Here is a 14037-nt window from a genome sequence, read left to right as displayed (position 1 = left end):
TTTGTAAAAAGAATTGCATATGCCCTGTCCACGGAGCAAGGAGGAGGCAAAATTCACACAAGGATACCTTCCCATTCACTGATGAAAAGAAACCTTCATGGTAAATCCAGTGTTTCATTCTCACCTTTCCCTCCATACGCAGCAGTGATGCATGGGAGAAGAATAAATAGGTGCTGGTGTGAAGTCTGCAAATGAATGGAAAGGTAGTTAAAAGTGACAAAGTAATGAGTCCGTAGTTTCTAACCTGAAATATGATTTGTTTCCCTCTGAACCATACGTTGTGCTTGTATATTCCAGGATGAAGTGGCTTCAGTAAAACATCCAAATAAAAAGATAAAAACAGAAAAAGAAAATGAAGAAAATCCTGATGCAGATCTTGGCATGAAAAGGGAGAATGATGAAAAAAGAGAGTCAAAGGAAAACAAGAGGGATGTTAAAAGGGAGAAAAAAGAAAAAGAGGACAAGAAAGAGTTAAGGGACAAAGACATAAAAGAAAAGAGGGAAAGCAAAGTAAAAGATCACAGTCAGAGAGAAAAAGAAGTAAAGGAAGAAAAGGTAACTGAGTTCTCCCACCCACCAGTGGGCACATGGTATTTTTAATACTTCTGTTGTATACCTCAGTTTGCATAAGAGGAAGAAAGTCTCTCCACAAATGTCTATGTTCCTGTTTTCTCGTTAAAATTACTCTGTAGACGTATGAAATACTAGGTGGCCTACCATATATCCTTGTTTATGGTGCAGTCTATTTAAGAATTTGTTTTATTTTGTTTTTAATTTATAGACAAATGAATCCAAATCTGATAGCAAAGATAAACCCAAGAAAACCCCACCTCCTGATACTCCTATTCATATAACAGCAAGTAGCGAGCCAGTTCCTATATCTGAAGAATCTGAAGAGCTGGATCAGAAAACATTCAGTATAGTAAGACTTGTTCTTTCCTACTAATGAAGATTTACCAATGCTTTGTGCTTAGGTAGCAGCAGCTAACTAAAGATCTTATGAAAAATGTGACTCACTGTCTCTCATCAGTAGAGGGATCAGCAACTTACAGCTCCGAGCCAAAATCTGGCTCCTGGAAGGGAACTGCCTGAATGATGAAGGAATGGTTGCTGCAAACTATACTTGGCAGCAGTGTTCCCTCTAAGCTGAGTAAGTGTGAGCTACCTCACAGTTTTTTAGCCTCCTGCTCACACATTTTTGTCTCGGCTCAGGAAGGAAGGCTCCAGAGCACACTAACTGATGCAGTAGCCAAATTGCTTGCTCACAACTTTAATGCCAGTAGCTCACAAAGTAAAACTTTTGCTCACAAGACTCCACAGCTTAGAGGGAACATTGCTTGGCAGCAGGGCACTTTATTTATTATTAGTTATTTATGTATTTGAATTGTAGCTCACCCTCCCCGCCAAGGCAGACTCCGGGCGGCTTACATAAAAATTGCAACAGATAAAACAATATAAATGTCTGCATAAAACACAACATAGTTACTAAAACAATTTGTATGGCGATGGCGGTACAGTAGTAGCAGCGTACGTAATAGCCATAGTCAGTGGTAGACTACCCTATTGGCATGCTCAGGCTGGGTGGTGATATTGGCACAGGGTCTTAGATAGTAAGGTGTGGCTCCTTACTTAAAAGCCTGGTGGAAGAGCTCCATTTTACAGTCTCTTCTGGAAGCTCATTCCACAATGTTGGAGCTGCCACTGAAAAGGCCCTGGCCCTGGCCAGGGAGGGCCAAGCGATTTTGAGACCCTGACCGTAGTGCTCTCTGGGGAACATGTGGGGGAAAGTGGTCCCTCAGGTAGGTAGGTCCCTGACCATAAAGGGCTTTAAAGGTAAGCACCAGCACCTTGAAGCGAATTCGGTATGCTTATAGGTAGCCAGTGCAGTGCTTTCAGCACAGGCTGGATGTGCTCCCGCATGGGGAGTTCCAGCAACAGCCTGGCCACTGCGTTCTGCACCAGCTGAAGCTTCTGGATTTGGGTCAAGGGCAGCCCCATGTAGAGAGCATTATAGTAGTCTAATCTCAAGGAGACCATAGCTTGGATCACTATCACCAAGTCATTGCGTTTGAGGAAGGGAACCAACTGCCTAATCAGCCAAAGATGATAAAAGGCTGACTTAGCAGTGGCTGCTACCTGGGCCTCCATCGTTAGGGAGGCATCCAGGAGTACTCCTAACCTCCGATGTTGGCAGCAACGGCACCCCATCAAAGGACAGGAGTGAGATCCCTAACTCTGGGCCACCCCGACTCAGGCATAGGACCTTCGTCTTCATCTGATTCAATTTCAGTCGGCTCAGTCTAAGCCAGCCAACCACGGCCTGCAACACCAGGTCAAGATCTCCCCAGCAGATAGAGCCCCTAATAGATAGAGCTGGGTGTCATCTGCATACTGGTGACAACCCAAGCCATGCCTCTGGACGATCTGGGCAAGGGGGCGCATATAGATGTTAAATAGCATCAGGGAAAGTACCGCCCCTTGTGGCACTCTGCAAACTAGCGGGTGCCTTCGGGACAGCTTTATCATTTGAGGCTTTGTCATTTCATCCTCATTTCCTTTTAAGACCAGCCCTTCGGCAGGCTAGTTGCTGAATAATTTTGTACGATACATGGCAAGGTTGTTTATTGAGCAAATTTTAGCTTATTTCATTGTTGCTGAGCAAATTTTAGGCGTATTCTCAGGCAAACAATATAGTGCTAAATAGCCCCGCCAGAATCTTCTGTATCCTATATTAGCTCAATTCTTAGAGATTCCTGACGATTTTAAGGTTCTGTTTTTGCTTGATAATCAAGATACGGAAATAAACAAAATAGTAGCAAGGTTTCTTCTTAGTGCTATGGCTATACATTCTGAAAAGTAACCATTAGGTTTTTTTGCTTTCATGCTGCTTTTCTGCGCCGTAGCTCCAATTTTACCCTATATGGATTTGTATTTTCCAATCTATATTGAATCTGATTTCCTATTGTATGTATATACGTATGCTAATAAAGGCTTGTCAAAGTATAGTACTAAATAGAATACTATTCAACAAAGAACTTGGACAATCAAGCCTGATATTCTATATATTTCCAAAATAGAATTGAATTATATTTTTAGGACAAACATTTTTAAATGGAGTATTAAAGTTTTAGCAGGGTCTTCATGTTTCCTCTGTATGTATTGTCATTGATAGATTATATGACAGAATTTCATTATCTTAATTGTATGGTACTGTTTCATCATTTTTACAGTGCAAAGAAAGAATGAGGCCTGTCAAAGCAGCACTGAAACAGCTGGATAGACCTGAGAAAGGTCTTTCAGAAAGAGAACAGTTGGAGCATACTAGACAGTGTCTTATCAAAATTGGGGATCATATAACTGAGTGTTTAAAAGAATATACAAATCCTGAGCAAATCAAACAGTGGAGAAAGTAAGTAGCCTCCAAAGGAGCGGGAAATTTAATGACTGTGCATTGCATAGAAGTCCAGGGAGGGTGGGTGGCACAGAGACTCGAGGCAATAAAAAGATCCATGCATTGTGTCCAACTCCTGTGTGCATTTTCCTTGGGAGAGGGGCAAAGTGTTTCTTATTGACAATGTTCTGTTGACGATTAATAAATAAAGTGTATGGAAAATATTCAGAATAGATTCTCACTGATTTATTTTTCTGCCTCAGGGAACACTTGCAGTTACATACAGGAGGGACATCCATAACCCTGGCCTCTGGCTGTATTCAGTGTGTGTTTAGCTATCCCACCACTTTCAAGTCCTGTATTATCCAGTTATCTAGCTTGCTGCATGCGACGGAAGTGCTGCCTGGCAAGCTTTTGAATGCCCAAGTTCCACCTTTATTTAAATAATCTCTTTGTTAGGGCCCTTTTTTAAAGGGGGGGGGGGACACAGTGTGCCTAGAAGGCAGGCACAGTGCTGAAGACAAATCTTTGTGCCTGTTCACAATATTAATGTGTTCTGTATGAGTGTATCTCAAAATGAAAGAAGATTGACATGTTTGAGAAGAAAAATTAAGTTTTGCTATTGTATCATAGTGCAGTCTGTACATTCACCACCAGATGGAGGCTGCACTCTGTTAAATCACTATTGTCATTCTTTCCCAAATTTGGTGAAAATATCATCTGAATATCATCCAAAATGTAGTAAGACAGCTTTATTATATGGTCAGCAGACCTTTCAGTATCAAATAGCTTGCACATTTCCTAAATACTGGAAAGTTTAGCTCCAAGGTGAAAGGTCTGCATGCTGCGGAATTCATATTCTAATTAGTCTGTCACAAATTCTTTGAAATGTATCAGTCATAAAGGATCACAGAGAACTGCTGGAGATATAACTTCCTTTGTGTGTATGTGTGCATGTTTAATGTAGATATTGCAAAGCTAGATGGAGAAATTTTATTTTTGGTTTTTAATGTCTCATAATGGACCCCACAGTAACCCATCCAAATTGTGCTGATGGTAGTGTGCCACTGCATCAATACAATGGAGAACCAAGAATATGCATTAATGACATTTTTAAAAACTGGGAAACTAAATCACTTTTTTCTTTTTTCTGATTCTAGAAACTTGTGGATTTTTGTTTCTAAGTTTACAGAATTTGATGCCAGAAAACTACACAAACTGTATAAACATGCAATTAAAAAACGCCAAGAAACTCAGGTAATGGATAATGTGTTACATGTTCTTAATTTGGATTAGTGGATTGCAGCAAATAAACAATTAGCACGGGAAAATATTTCTAATAAATATTTGAATGGTTATTAAACTCTCATCAAGTTTATTTGAAGTTGTGTTGTTACAAAATTAAAACAATGATAATTTCCCTTATTTCTTTCAGCAGCACAATGACCAAAACAGCAGCAGCAGTGTGAATACTCATTTGATAAGAAATCCAGGTAAGAAACTCTTGCAGAATGTTTTCAGATGTTTGAAGAAATCGTATGATCTTTGAAATAAGAAATAACAACATAAAGTTAAATAAATCATGAAGTAAGCCACCTTGAGCCAAAAGACAAGCTGGGTATAAATAGCTTAATAAATAAAATAGAGTGTGTGTTCCATATAGAGGTTATGTTTATTTGTTTTTGAGATTTCTATCCTGCCATACCCTGCAAGCGGACTTAGGATGGGTCACAACAAGTAAACAGTTAAAATACACAATACATTCAATTTAAAAACTATAAATCCCACAATACAGTACATGATGACGAGCTCCATGCTGTATACTATATATGTCCCAAAGGGCTGGCCTACCAGAAGGTGGGTAAAATGTCTGCTGATGGAACAATTAAAGTGCATAGCACAAGACAAGCTGAGGCGGAGTAGGGCAGGGGAGGCCAATGTAATTTGACATCCATAGCGTCAACCAAAAGCCTGGCGGAACAACTCCGTTTTACAGGTCCTGTGGAAATGTACTAAGTCCCATAGGGCCCTGCTCTCACTAGGGAGAGCGTTCCACCAGGCCCGAAGCTAGAGCCAAAGGCTGTGGTTCTGGTTGAGGCCAAACAGATGTCTTTTGGGCTGGGGATTACCAGCAAGTGTTGGTCAGCCAAACTTAAGGCTCTTCGGGGAACATATTGGGAGAGGCGGTCCCGCAGATATGTTAGCCCCAGACCACATAGGGCTTTAAAGGTTAGTACCATCACCTTGAACTTGATCTGGTACTCAACTAGAAGCCAATGCAGCTGGCGAAGCACTGGCTGTATATGCACCCCACAAGGGCATCCCAGCCAGCAGGCGCACTTCTGCATTTTGCACCAGCTGAATTTCCAGGTCAAATTCAAGGGCAGCCCCGTGTAGAGCGAGTTATTGTAATCCAGCCTGGAGGTGACCATTGTGTGGATCACTGTAGCTAGGTCATGGGAGGAGAGATAGGGGACCAGCTGAAGATGATAAAAAACTGATCTGGCAACAGTAGTGACCTGGGCCTCCATTGACAATGAGGCATCCAGAATCACGCCTAATGTCCTCACTGTTGGCATCAAAGGTACCCCGCCGAGGGTTGGAAGTTGGCTCCCCAATCCCACCCCCTACAGCTCAGGTGCAGGATCTCCGTCTTTGATGGATTAGCTTCAGTCAACTGTGCTGTAACCAACTAGCCACAGCCTCCAATGCCCTGGCCAAAATATCTGGACCAGAGAGTCCAGCCAGCCGTCCATCAACAGATATAGCTGGGTGTCATCAGCATACTAGTGACAACCCAGACCAATCCCCCGGATCAGCTAGACGAGAGGGTGCATATAGATGTTAAATAGAGGGTGCATATAGATGTTAAATAGAGTAAGGAGGAGGTGTAACCCAATGTAAGGATACCTTCCTCTACTGATGGAGCACATTTGCTTTTCTCACCAGTGCCTCCTTTAAGGGCTATGGGAAGTTCCCTGAGCTCAGGGACTGATTGATAATATTTCCTAGGGGTATCCGTATCCTGTCACTGCTGGCCTTTACCAACCATGACAGGCACGGGTCAGTGAGGCAAGTGGTGGGCTTCACAGCTGTCAGGATCCTGTCGACCTCATCCTGGGAGAGTTGGCTGACCTGGTCCAATATTGGACCAGAAGACAGCCCAGGGGCCTCCGGTTCACTTACTGCATTAATATGTAGTCTTCTGTTTCTAAAAACCTGGATCAGTATATATACCATCAAGGCTTAATGGTTTTCCAGTACAAAGAAACAGTAATTTTTTGAAGCAACAAGATTTAGAAGTATCTTCAAGCCTTAAAAAGTCAGTAGCCATCTCCTCCACCTCCCACCTGAGAGCTGCAGTGATGGAACAAAAGAGGAAAGAAATTCTGCTCCTATTGGGAGTGTTTTGCTGCTGTAGCTCCTGAAGTCCAACCATACAGACCTCCCAGGGCCAGTGACAAGCCAGTGTGAAGCTGGCCAGCAACCTTTCCTCTGCTGCCCCTCCATTGCCAAAGGCTCAGTAGGGATGGAGAACATAACAGCCAGCTGTCCCCCATGCCAAAGCTCTCACAGTGATTGGGCCCAACAAAGGAGCCTCCACTGGCAGCCTGTCTCCTAGCAACCATAAAAGGCTTGGAGGCCTCAAGGGCCACTCCCTCCTTCTACCCTGTTCATTTCCATGACCCAGGAGAGCAACTGGGGAGGCAGCTTTCCAAGCGTTCTTCTTTGGGGAAGGGCTTCTCTTGTGCTTCTGCACCGATGATGCTTGATGGGGCTTCTCTTCACCTGGATATATGCTGTTGGATTACCCCGAAAGTGGTAAAGGATGTGCAGCAAGGGCTGCTGCCCAAAAAAAGGAGTGGGGGGAGGTATCTCAGGCAGAGGGAAGAAATGTCTTTCTTCCCTGTACCCTTCCCGCAGAAGGATGCATAAAAAGACATTCACGAGCCATTGGCACCACTCTTCAGAGGAGCCCAGGTCCTACTTCCCAGATCCCAGGGCCTCCTCCCGTACAAGTGCAGTACCACACTGCCTAGTTAAACAGATTTGTCGCATTTAGGCTCAGATACCATGGATTCTAAGAAGGAAGGGTAATGGTTGAAAGAGGATACGTCTTCTTTAGGGTCAGCTTCCCTAAGGATCTTCTAGCAGGAGTATTTTCCTCTTCTCTGTCACTGGAGGAAAGGACCCACAATATTGGATTATGCCTCCTCTTTGCTCCTCAGGCTGGGCTTATGCAAATATATATTTTTAAGGCTTCATCTGTCAATTGAAGGGGGACACTGTCCATGTACTGCTGACTCTGTGGCTGTACAAGCTTCCTCAGCTCGCCCACTTAACATAAAGACTGAGAGAGTAAGAAAACAAAAATGCTGAAACACCAAGAAATTGGCCACTGTCATCTTCTGCCTCCGGCCTAATATTAATAGCAGTGGGGATGAAGAGAGAGAAATCCTCTTGCTCTCAACAAGAGTTCCCAGCTTTGCTGGGAGCACTACTCATCCCGTTTTGGAGCAGTCTGTGTAGCAGCTGCTCCTCTCTCCCCCTCTGAGGCTTTGGTGGGAATAGGGAATGTGCAGCCATGCCGTCCTGCGCTGAAATGTCAGCAGTGGATAGGTCCGACCTTCCTTTGTATGTATGTCAGTGTTGGCAAATTAGACTATTTAGTTTACAGAAATGTCATTTTTGTTTATCTAAAAAAAGGGCTAGTTATTTATGCTGTCTGAAAGTCTGCAGTGAACAAACCTCTGTATTTCTATGTATGCAGATGTGGAACGACTAAAAGAAAACACAAATCATGATGATAGTAGCAGAGACAGTTATTCCTCTGATAGGCACTTATCACAGTATCATGATCATCACAAAGACAGACTTCATGGAGATGCCTACAAAAAAAGTGACTCTAGGAAAAGGCCATATTCTGCTTTCAGCAATGGAAAAGATCATAGGGATTGGAATCACTACAAACAAGACAACCGGTGAGTTCAGTGTGATTCAGTTTGTGGAATTCATGCACGTAGAAGGGGTAGCTCTCCTTAGAATGCACTGAAAGAAAATGGATATATAGACAAGGAGGCATCATCCTTACAAGTCAAAGCAAGTCAAAGCTTGGTACAGTGGCTAAGAGTGGAAAGATAGTGGTAATCAGAAGCCAAGAATCCCATTTCTGGAAGGTGTTGTCATTTTTTGTCCCCTCTTCATATCAAATAACTTAGCCTTTCTTTTAAGAAACTAAGTAAATTAAGTAATTTTTTAAAAATAATTAATTTAATTTAATTATTAATGCAGTTCTTATGAAATACTGTTTAAGCTTGCTTTCTCTAGTATTTTATTTTCTTATTTTTTAGATACTACAGTGATGGTAAACACAGAAAGCTAGATGACCACAGGAACAGAGATCACAGGTCTAATCTGGAGGGAAGTTTAAAAGACAGTCGATCACATTCAGATCATCGGATACACTTAGATCATCGGTCCAGTTCAGACTACAGTCATCATAAATCTTCAAGAGACTATAGATACCATTCAGACTGGCAAATGGACCACAGAGCTTCTAGTAGCGGCCCTAGATCACCACTAGATCAAAGATCACCTTATGATTCAAGATCTCCCTTAGGACATAGATCTCCTTTTGAACATTCAACAGATCACAAAAGTACACCTGAACATATGTGGAATAGCCGGAAAACATAGCAAATACTAACAATTTCTGGACTTTTTCTTTTCTTTTTTTAGCCATACACAATAAACTAACACAATTGCCTTACATGACTTGAAAGACATGGACCGGATGTGCTATCAGTAGCAGTATTGTTACTACTTTCCAGTATGCTAGTTGTATTATCCCAACAGAAGAAGAAATATTTTTGTATTTAAAGTTTTAATGCTGCACTGTGCTGCAAATGTTGTAGTACATTTTTTTAAAAGAATTTGAAGATGTTTACTTTTTACAGGGACCTCAACACTGCCCCACTCAGACTGGATCTTAATCTGAACTCTTTTCAAAGTGGTTTTATCTTGAATGCAAGTTAAATTATGTTTGTAGATAAGCATTCACGTATTAACCTGTGATCATATTTCAGGAAGGAATCGAGGATTTTTAAAAAAAAGACTCAAGGACTTTGTTAACTTTCCAAAGCTACTTGTTTACATTGTACACTGCATCCACCTTGCCGCTTTTCATCACAAGCTTGAATATTTAAATTCTGTTACTAGATAATTGTAAAATAGCCAGGCGTTCTCCAGTTTGATCAGCTGTAATGCCTTTTTACAAAATGGCTGTAAATTATTGTAAATTAATTAAATGCGTTTTCCCCCTTCAGACTTTTCTAACTTGACTGCCTTGATCAAATCTAAAAATACTATTTTTAAAAATAAAATAACTGATGGATGTGGTTCTCTGATCATAAAAAGGAACTTCTTTGCCCTTTCTAGTAGCAGTTTTATTTTAAACAATTACTAATAAACTGAAATTATGCTCCTGTGAAGTACTATACTATATAATATGGTATTATATAAATATAAGATCTTCAACATAGTCTCTGTGCTTCACACCCATTGGATACAGTGTGCCTGCACTGGATAAATCGGTATTGTAGCAAGATCTAACAGATTTTTGCGCCCAGACCTCAGGCATGTGCAGGAACCCCCACCACAAATGCCCAGAGGGATGAGCGTGGACATCCCGCCAGTTCCTTTCCGCAGTGCTAGAAGCACCTTTCCTTGGTCGGTCAGATTGGTAGCTATTTTCCTCAGCAACTGGTGGCCGTTCACTGCCTCGCGACCCGGCCCATCTCTGAGGGCGGGGCGGGGGGTCCAGCATCTCGTCTCCCCCCCCCGAAATGACCTCTGCTCCCATCAGAAGTCCTGTCGTCCCCTGGGACCTTCCCCTAGTACTTCGCCAACTCACCAGAAAACCTTTTGAGCCGCTCGCAACTTGCGACATAAAATTCCTGTCCTGGAAAACAGCCTTTCTGGTGGCTGTCACTTCAGTGAGGCGAGTTGGGGAAATACTGGCTTTCAGACATGATTCTCCTTACTTGTAATTTTTGCCAGATGGCGTCTGCCTTGTACCTGACATCTCGCTCTTGCCTAAGGTAGTTTCAGAATTTCACCTACAGAGGTCTTCCTCCCGGATTTCTTCCCTGCTCCGGCATCCCCAGAGGAGAGACTGTTACACACTTTGGATACGAAGCGTGCGCTTCTGTTCTACCTAAACAGAACCCGTCCAACGAGATGTGACTGCCAACTGTTAGTTTCCTATGCCCCAGCAAGGCTGAGAACCCGCATCACAGCTCAGCGTTTGTCAAGGTGGATTGTAGGTCTCATCCGCCTCTGCTACCTTATTGCTAAGCAGCCATTGCCTGGCCCTATCAGGGCTCATTCAACTCCAGCTGTTGCAGCCTCAAATGTCTTTCTGCAGGGAGTTCCCCTAATGGACATTTGCAGAGCCGCTACCTGGGCTACGCCTAATATGTTCATAAGGCACTACACCCTGGATGTCCGCAAGAACTCTCATACCAACATGGGACATCATATCTTATCTTTGGCTTCGCAGTAATGACCTGCCAGCACCCTCCTCCAGGTAGGCCACTGCTCACTAATCTCCCATGGGTGTGAAGCACAGAGACCATGTCGAAGATAAACAGGTTGCTTACCTGTAACTGGTGATCTTTGAGTGGTCATCTGTGCATTCACACCACCGCCCTCCTTCCCTGCTGCTGTCAGCTTCTACATTTCTCATAAGGGTTGATTTGCGACAGTTTGAAGGAACTGGCGGGATGTCCACACCCACCCCTCTGGGCATGTGTGGTGGGGGTTCCTGCGCATGCCTGAGGTATGGTCACGTAAATCCGTTAGAGTTTGCTACAATACCGATTGATCCAGCGCAGGCGCACTGTATCCCATGGGTGTGAATGCACAGATGACCACTCGAAGATCACCAGTTACAGGTAAGCAGCATGTTTATTGTTGTGGTCCTATTGGAGTTTAGTAGCATAAGCAAGTCTTGCGTGGATTTAAAGATGTCAGCATGCACAGTAATATCTCTTTATAGAGCCACACTTCTATGAATTAGAATTATACTAACAAGCATACTTCAATAAAGACAGGACTGTTACAGGCTTTCTTCTGCTAATTCCCAAGATCACTAACAAAAGGACAGATTGCTCAATACTGAATGTCAATGTAAAATGCTCAATAAATGGAGGGCAACAGTTAATCTATATAATCCAATTAATCCTAAATCACAGTTTGAAATAAATTATGTACAATAGTTGTTGTTGAGAGATGTGAGACCCTGGGGGGGGGGGATGGAAAAATTCAGGGGGGAGCCCCTTTTCTATTTCGTCCCCCAAGACTTAAAAAAAAATTCACTGGAAAATTTGGGGAACACTGAAAAGAAACTCCTATGAAACACTTTTGTCTTTTTGAGTGAGGAAATGCCTTAAGCATTCACTCATTCTAAAGGTACAGGATGAAGAAGTCTGAGAACTTTGTCGATTTTTCTCTTTGGAAGTTTGGGAGGGTGCACTAAACCAAGAGGTAGACATATATATTATGTCAGTTTTTTTGTTTATAATTTGGCAACAATTAATAAGTTTGAGTAAAGTGGCACCTTTAAGACCAACTATGTTTTATTCTGGGTATAAGTGTGCACTGAAACAGAAGTCACTAACCATTACATATAGGTAAAGTGTAGGAAGGGTGTTGCCAGGAAGGGCTAATTGGAGTCAAAATGCATGGTCTTGAAGGTGCCACTGGACTCTAAAACTTTGTTCTGCTGCTTCACACCAAGACAGCTACCCACTTGAATCTATACTATAATGTTTTTGATGATTATTCTTGAAGAGTTTGGTGTTTTCAGTGCTATGAAGTTTAGCTTAATATCCAATCATGCTAGTGGTCCTGTCTATTGTAACACTGAGAGAATTATGTCTTCAACTTTTTCCCTTCCTCTCATATGGCAAAAATTGAAGATACGTGTGCTAGGGATAGTATAGCATGCAGTATTGGATATACTTAAAAATTCTCTCAGAAAATGAAGATATTTATAGTTTTAAATTCTGTAAATATGCCAAATAGTACATTTTTATATGCTAAGTTATAAATGAAGTATTTTATGTTGTTCAATCAGAAGTAGTTTAGGAAAGTAAGTCATATATTTCAATTTTTCTTAAAATGTCATTGTGCTTCCAGGAAATAATTTTTCCCCGTGGCTTCAAAATTTCTGCAAACTTTATATTTCTATGGCTGTCATATGACAAGAGAAACTGAATATAAAGACATTGTCTGGTTATTATAATAATGAGCTTGTAAAACAGTATTGATTTGAAGTATGTTATTACCTGATGAACTCAGCTGTTTTTCTAGTGATGCTGAAATTCATAATCTTGTTTAGAATATGAATTTGTATAGTTATAATGTTCAAGTGTATACAGGTTTTCTACTTTGGAATACAAAACAAGATTCTGTACATGCACAGATTATGTTTATCTATATAAAAGAAAGTCCCCTCACCGTAAAATCAACACCCAGGCCAAACTGCTGGACCTAGACACACCAAATTCAAAGAGAGCGCTCCTACCATGGCGTAGGTGCTCGCTAAGAAGGGATTTTTAGAAATTCGACCCCTAAGTGCGTCAAAAGACAGGTTCTCACAAAGTATATTGTTTATTAATAGCCTTTTTTAAAAACAGTAGTTTAATAGGGAATGATCTCCTAACCTCAGCTCAGTCTTCCTCCGTCCAAAGGGATAAAACCGCCAGTCTTAAGCCTCTTCCTCTCTGGTCTCGCCCTCAGGGCCCAGTGGCATCTCAAAGGTTTCTTGATTGTGAAGGGAAACTCAAGCTCTTTTTTCTCAGCAGGATTTAAGATGACACTTTCTAAGAACACTTGCAAGGAAGGAGTTAAGTCCTTGTAAATCTTTCCTGTTTCTCTTGTGCTTTTTCTCCTTTTCTCATTGAGATCGCTGTTTAATTTAGTGTCCATCTCATTCGCTTTGAAAGCCCTCAGTTTAATTTTTTTTGCTATCGTTGCCAACTGGAGCTGCTGGGACACAAATTGTTGGTTTATCTTGGCAAGCTGCTGTTGCTCCAGAATTGGCTTGGTGGCTTCTGCTACAAGTGCAATGACGTCTACTTCCCTTTTTCTCGGAGTTGGTTTCGCTATCTATTTTGGAGTGCCTGCCATTTTAACGTTTTATTTTCAATAAAATCTCTTTCTTCCCGGCTCTGAAAATTGCATACGCTGTTTAAATGCTTATGGATATCTGCCACAATAGGTTTGCACGCTTGTAAATAAAGTCAGAAGTATCCGTTTACGACTGTCTCTCTCTCTCCCCCTCTCCCCCTCCGTTTATGTAAATGCCTCAGAGAGGCATCCCTCTCCAATCGCTTAAGGGGTTTCAGGGGGGGGATTTCGCTTCAAGTATCCGTTTACAATCGTTTCTCCTCTCCCCCCCCTCCTCCGTTTATGTAAATGCATCTGAGAGGCGTCCCTCTCTCAGCAGGGTTCCAATCGCTCAGAAAGCTTTTTCTTTGGGGGGGGGATTTTCTCTTCTGAAGACAAATTACTCATTTTCACTCACAGTTCGCTCCTTAACTCACAGTTCATTGTTGGTCTTTATCTTGACCATGCTCTTA

At 42.0% G+C, this 14037-nt stretch overlaps 1 protein-coding gene across 1 annotated transcript in view; it reads left to right on the top strand.

Moving 5' to 3' along the window:
• The window catches only part of CHD1 (chromodomain helicase DNA binding protein 1), an 83435-nt gene extending 73708 nt beyond the window's left edge, over positions 1 to 9727 (top strand). Inside the window, exons 30-36 of the mRNA XM_015414740.1 lie at positions 298 to 555; positions 782 to 922; positions 3231 to 3409; positions 4552 to 4648; positions 4827 to 4884; positions 8163 to 8373; positions 8743 to 9727. Of these exons, the coding sequence (XP_015270226.1) occupies positions 298 to 555; positions 782 to 922; positions 3231 to 3409; positions 4552 to 4648; positions 4827 to 4884; positions 8163 to 8373; positions 8743 to 9088 (1290 nt within the window). The 3' untranslated portion in view covers positions 9089 to 9727. The remainder of the gene's footprint in view (positions 1 to 297; positions 556 to 781; positions 923 to 3230; positions 3410 to 4551; positions 4649 to 4826; positions 4885 to 8162; positions 8374 to 8742) is intronic.
• The last annotated feature ends 4310 nt before the right edge of the window (positions 9728 to 14037 follow it).

This window comes from Gekko japonicus, unplaced genomic scaffold (assembly GCF_001447785.1).
Source record: "Gekko japonicus isolate JY-2015 unplaced genomic scaffold, Gekko_japonicus_V1.1 scaffold1625, whole genome shotgun sequence".
Classification (NCBI taxonomy): domain Eukaryota; kingdom Metazoa; phylum Chordata; class Lepidosauria; order Squamata; family Gekkonidae; genus Gekko; species Gekko japonicus.
This window is presented reverse-complemented; position numbering and strand designations above follow the sequence as displayed.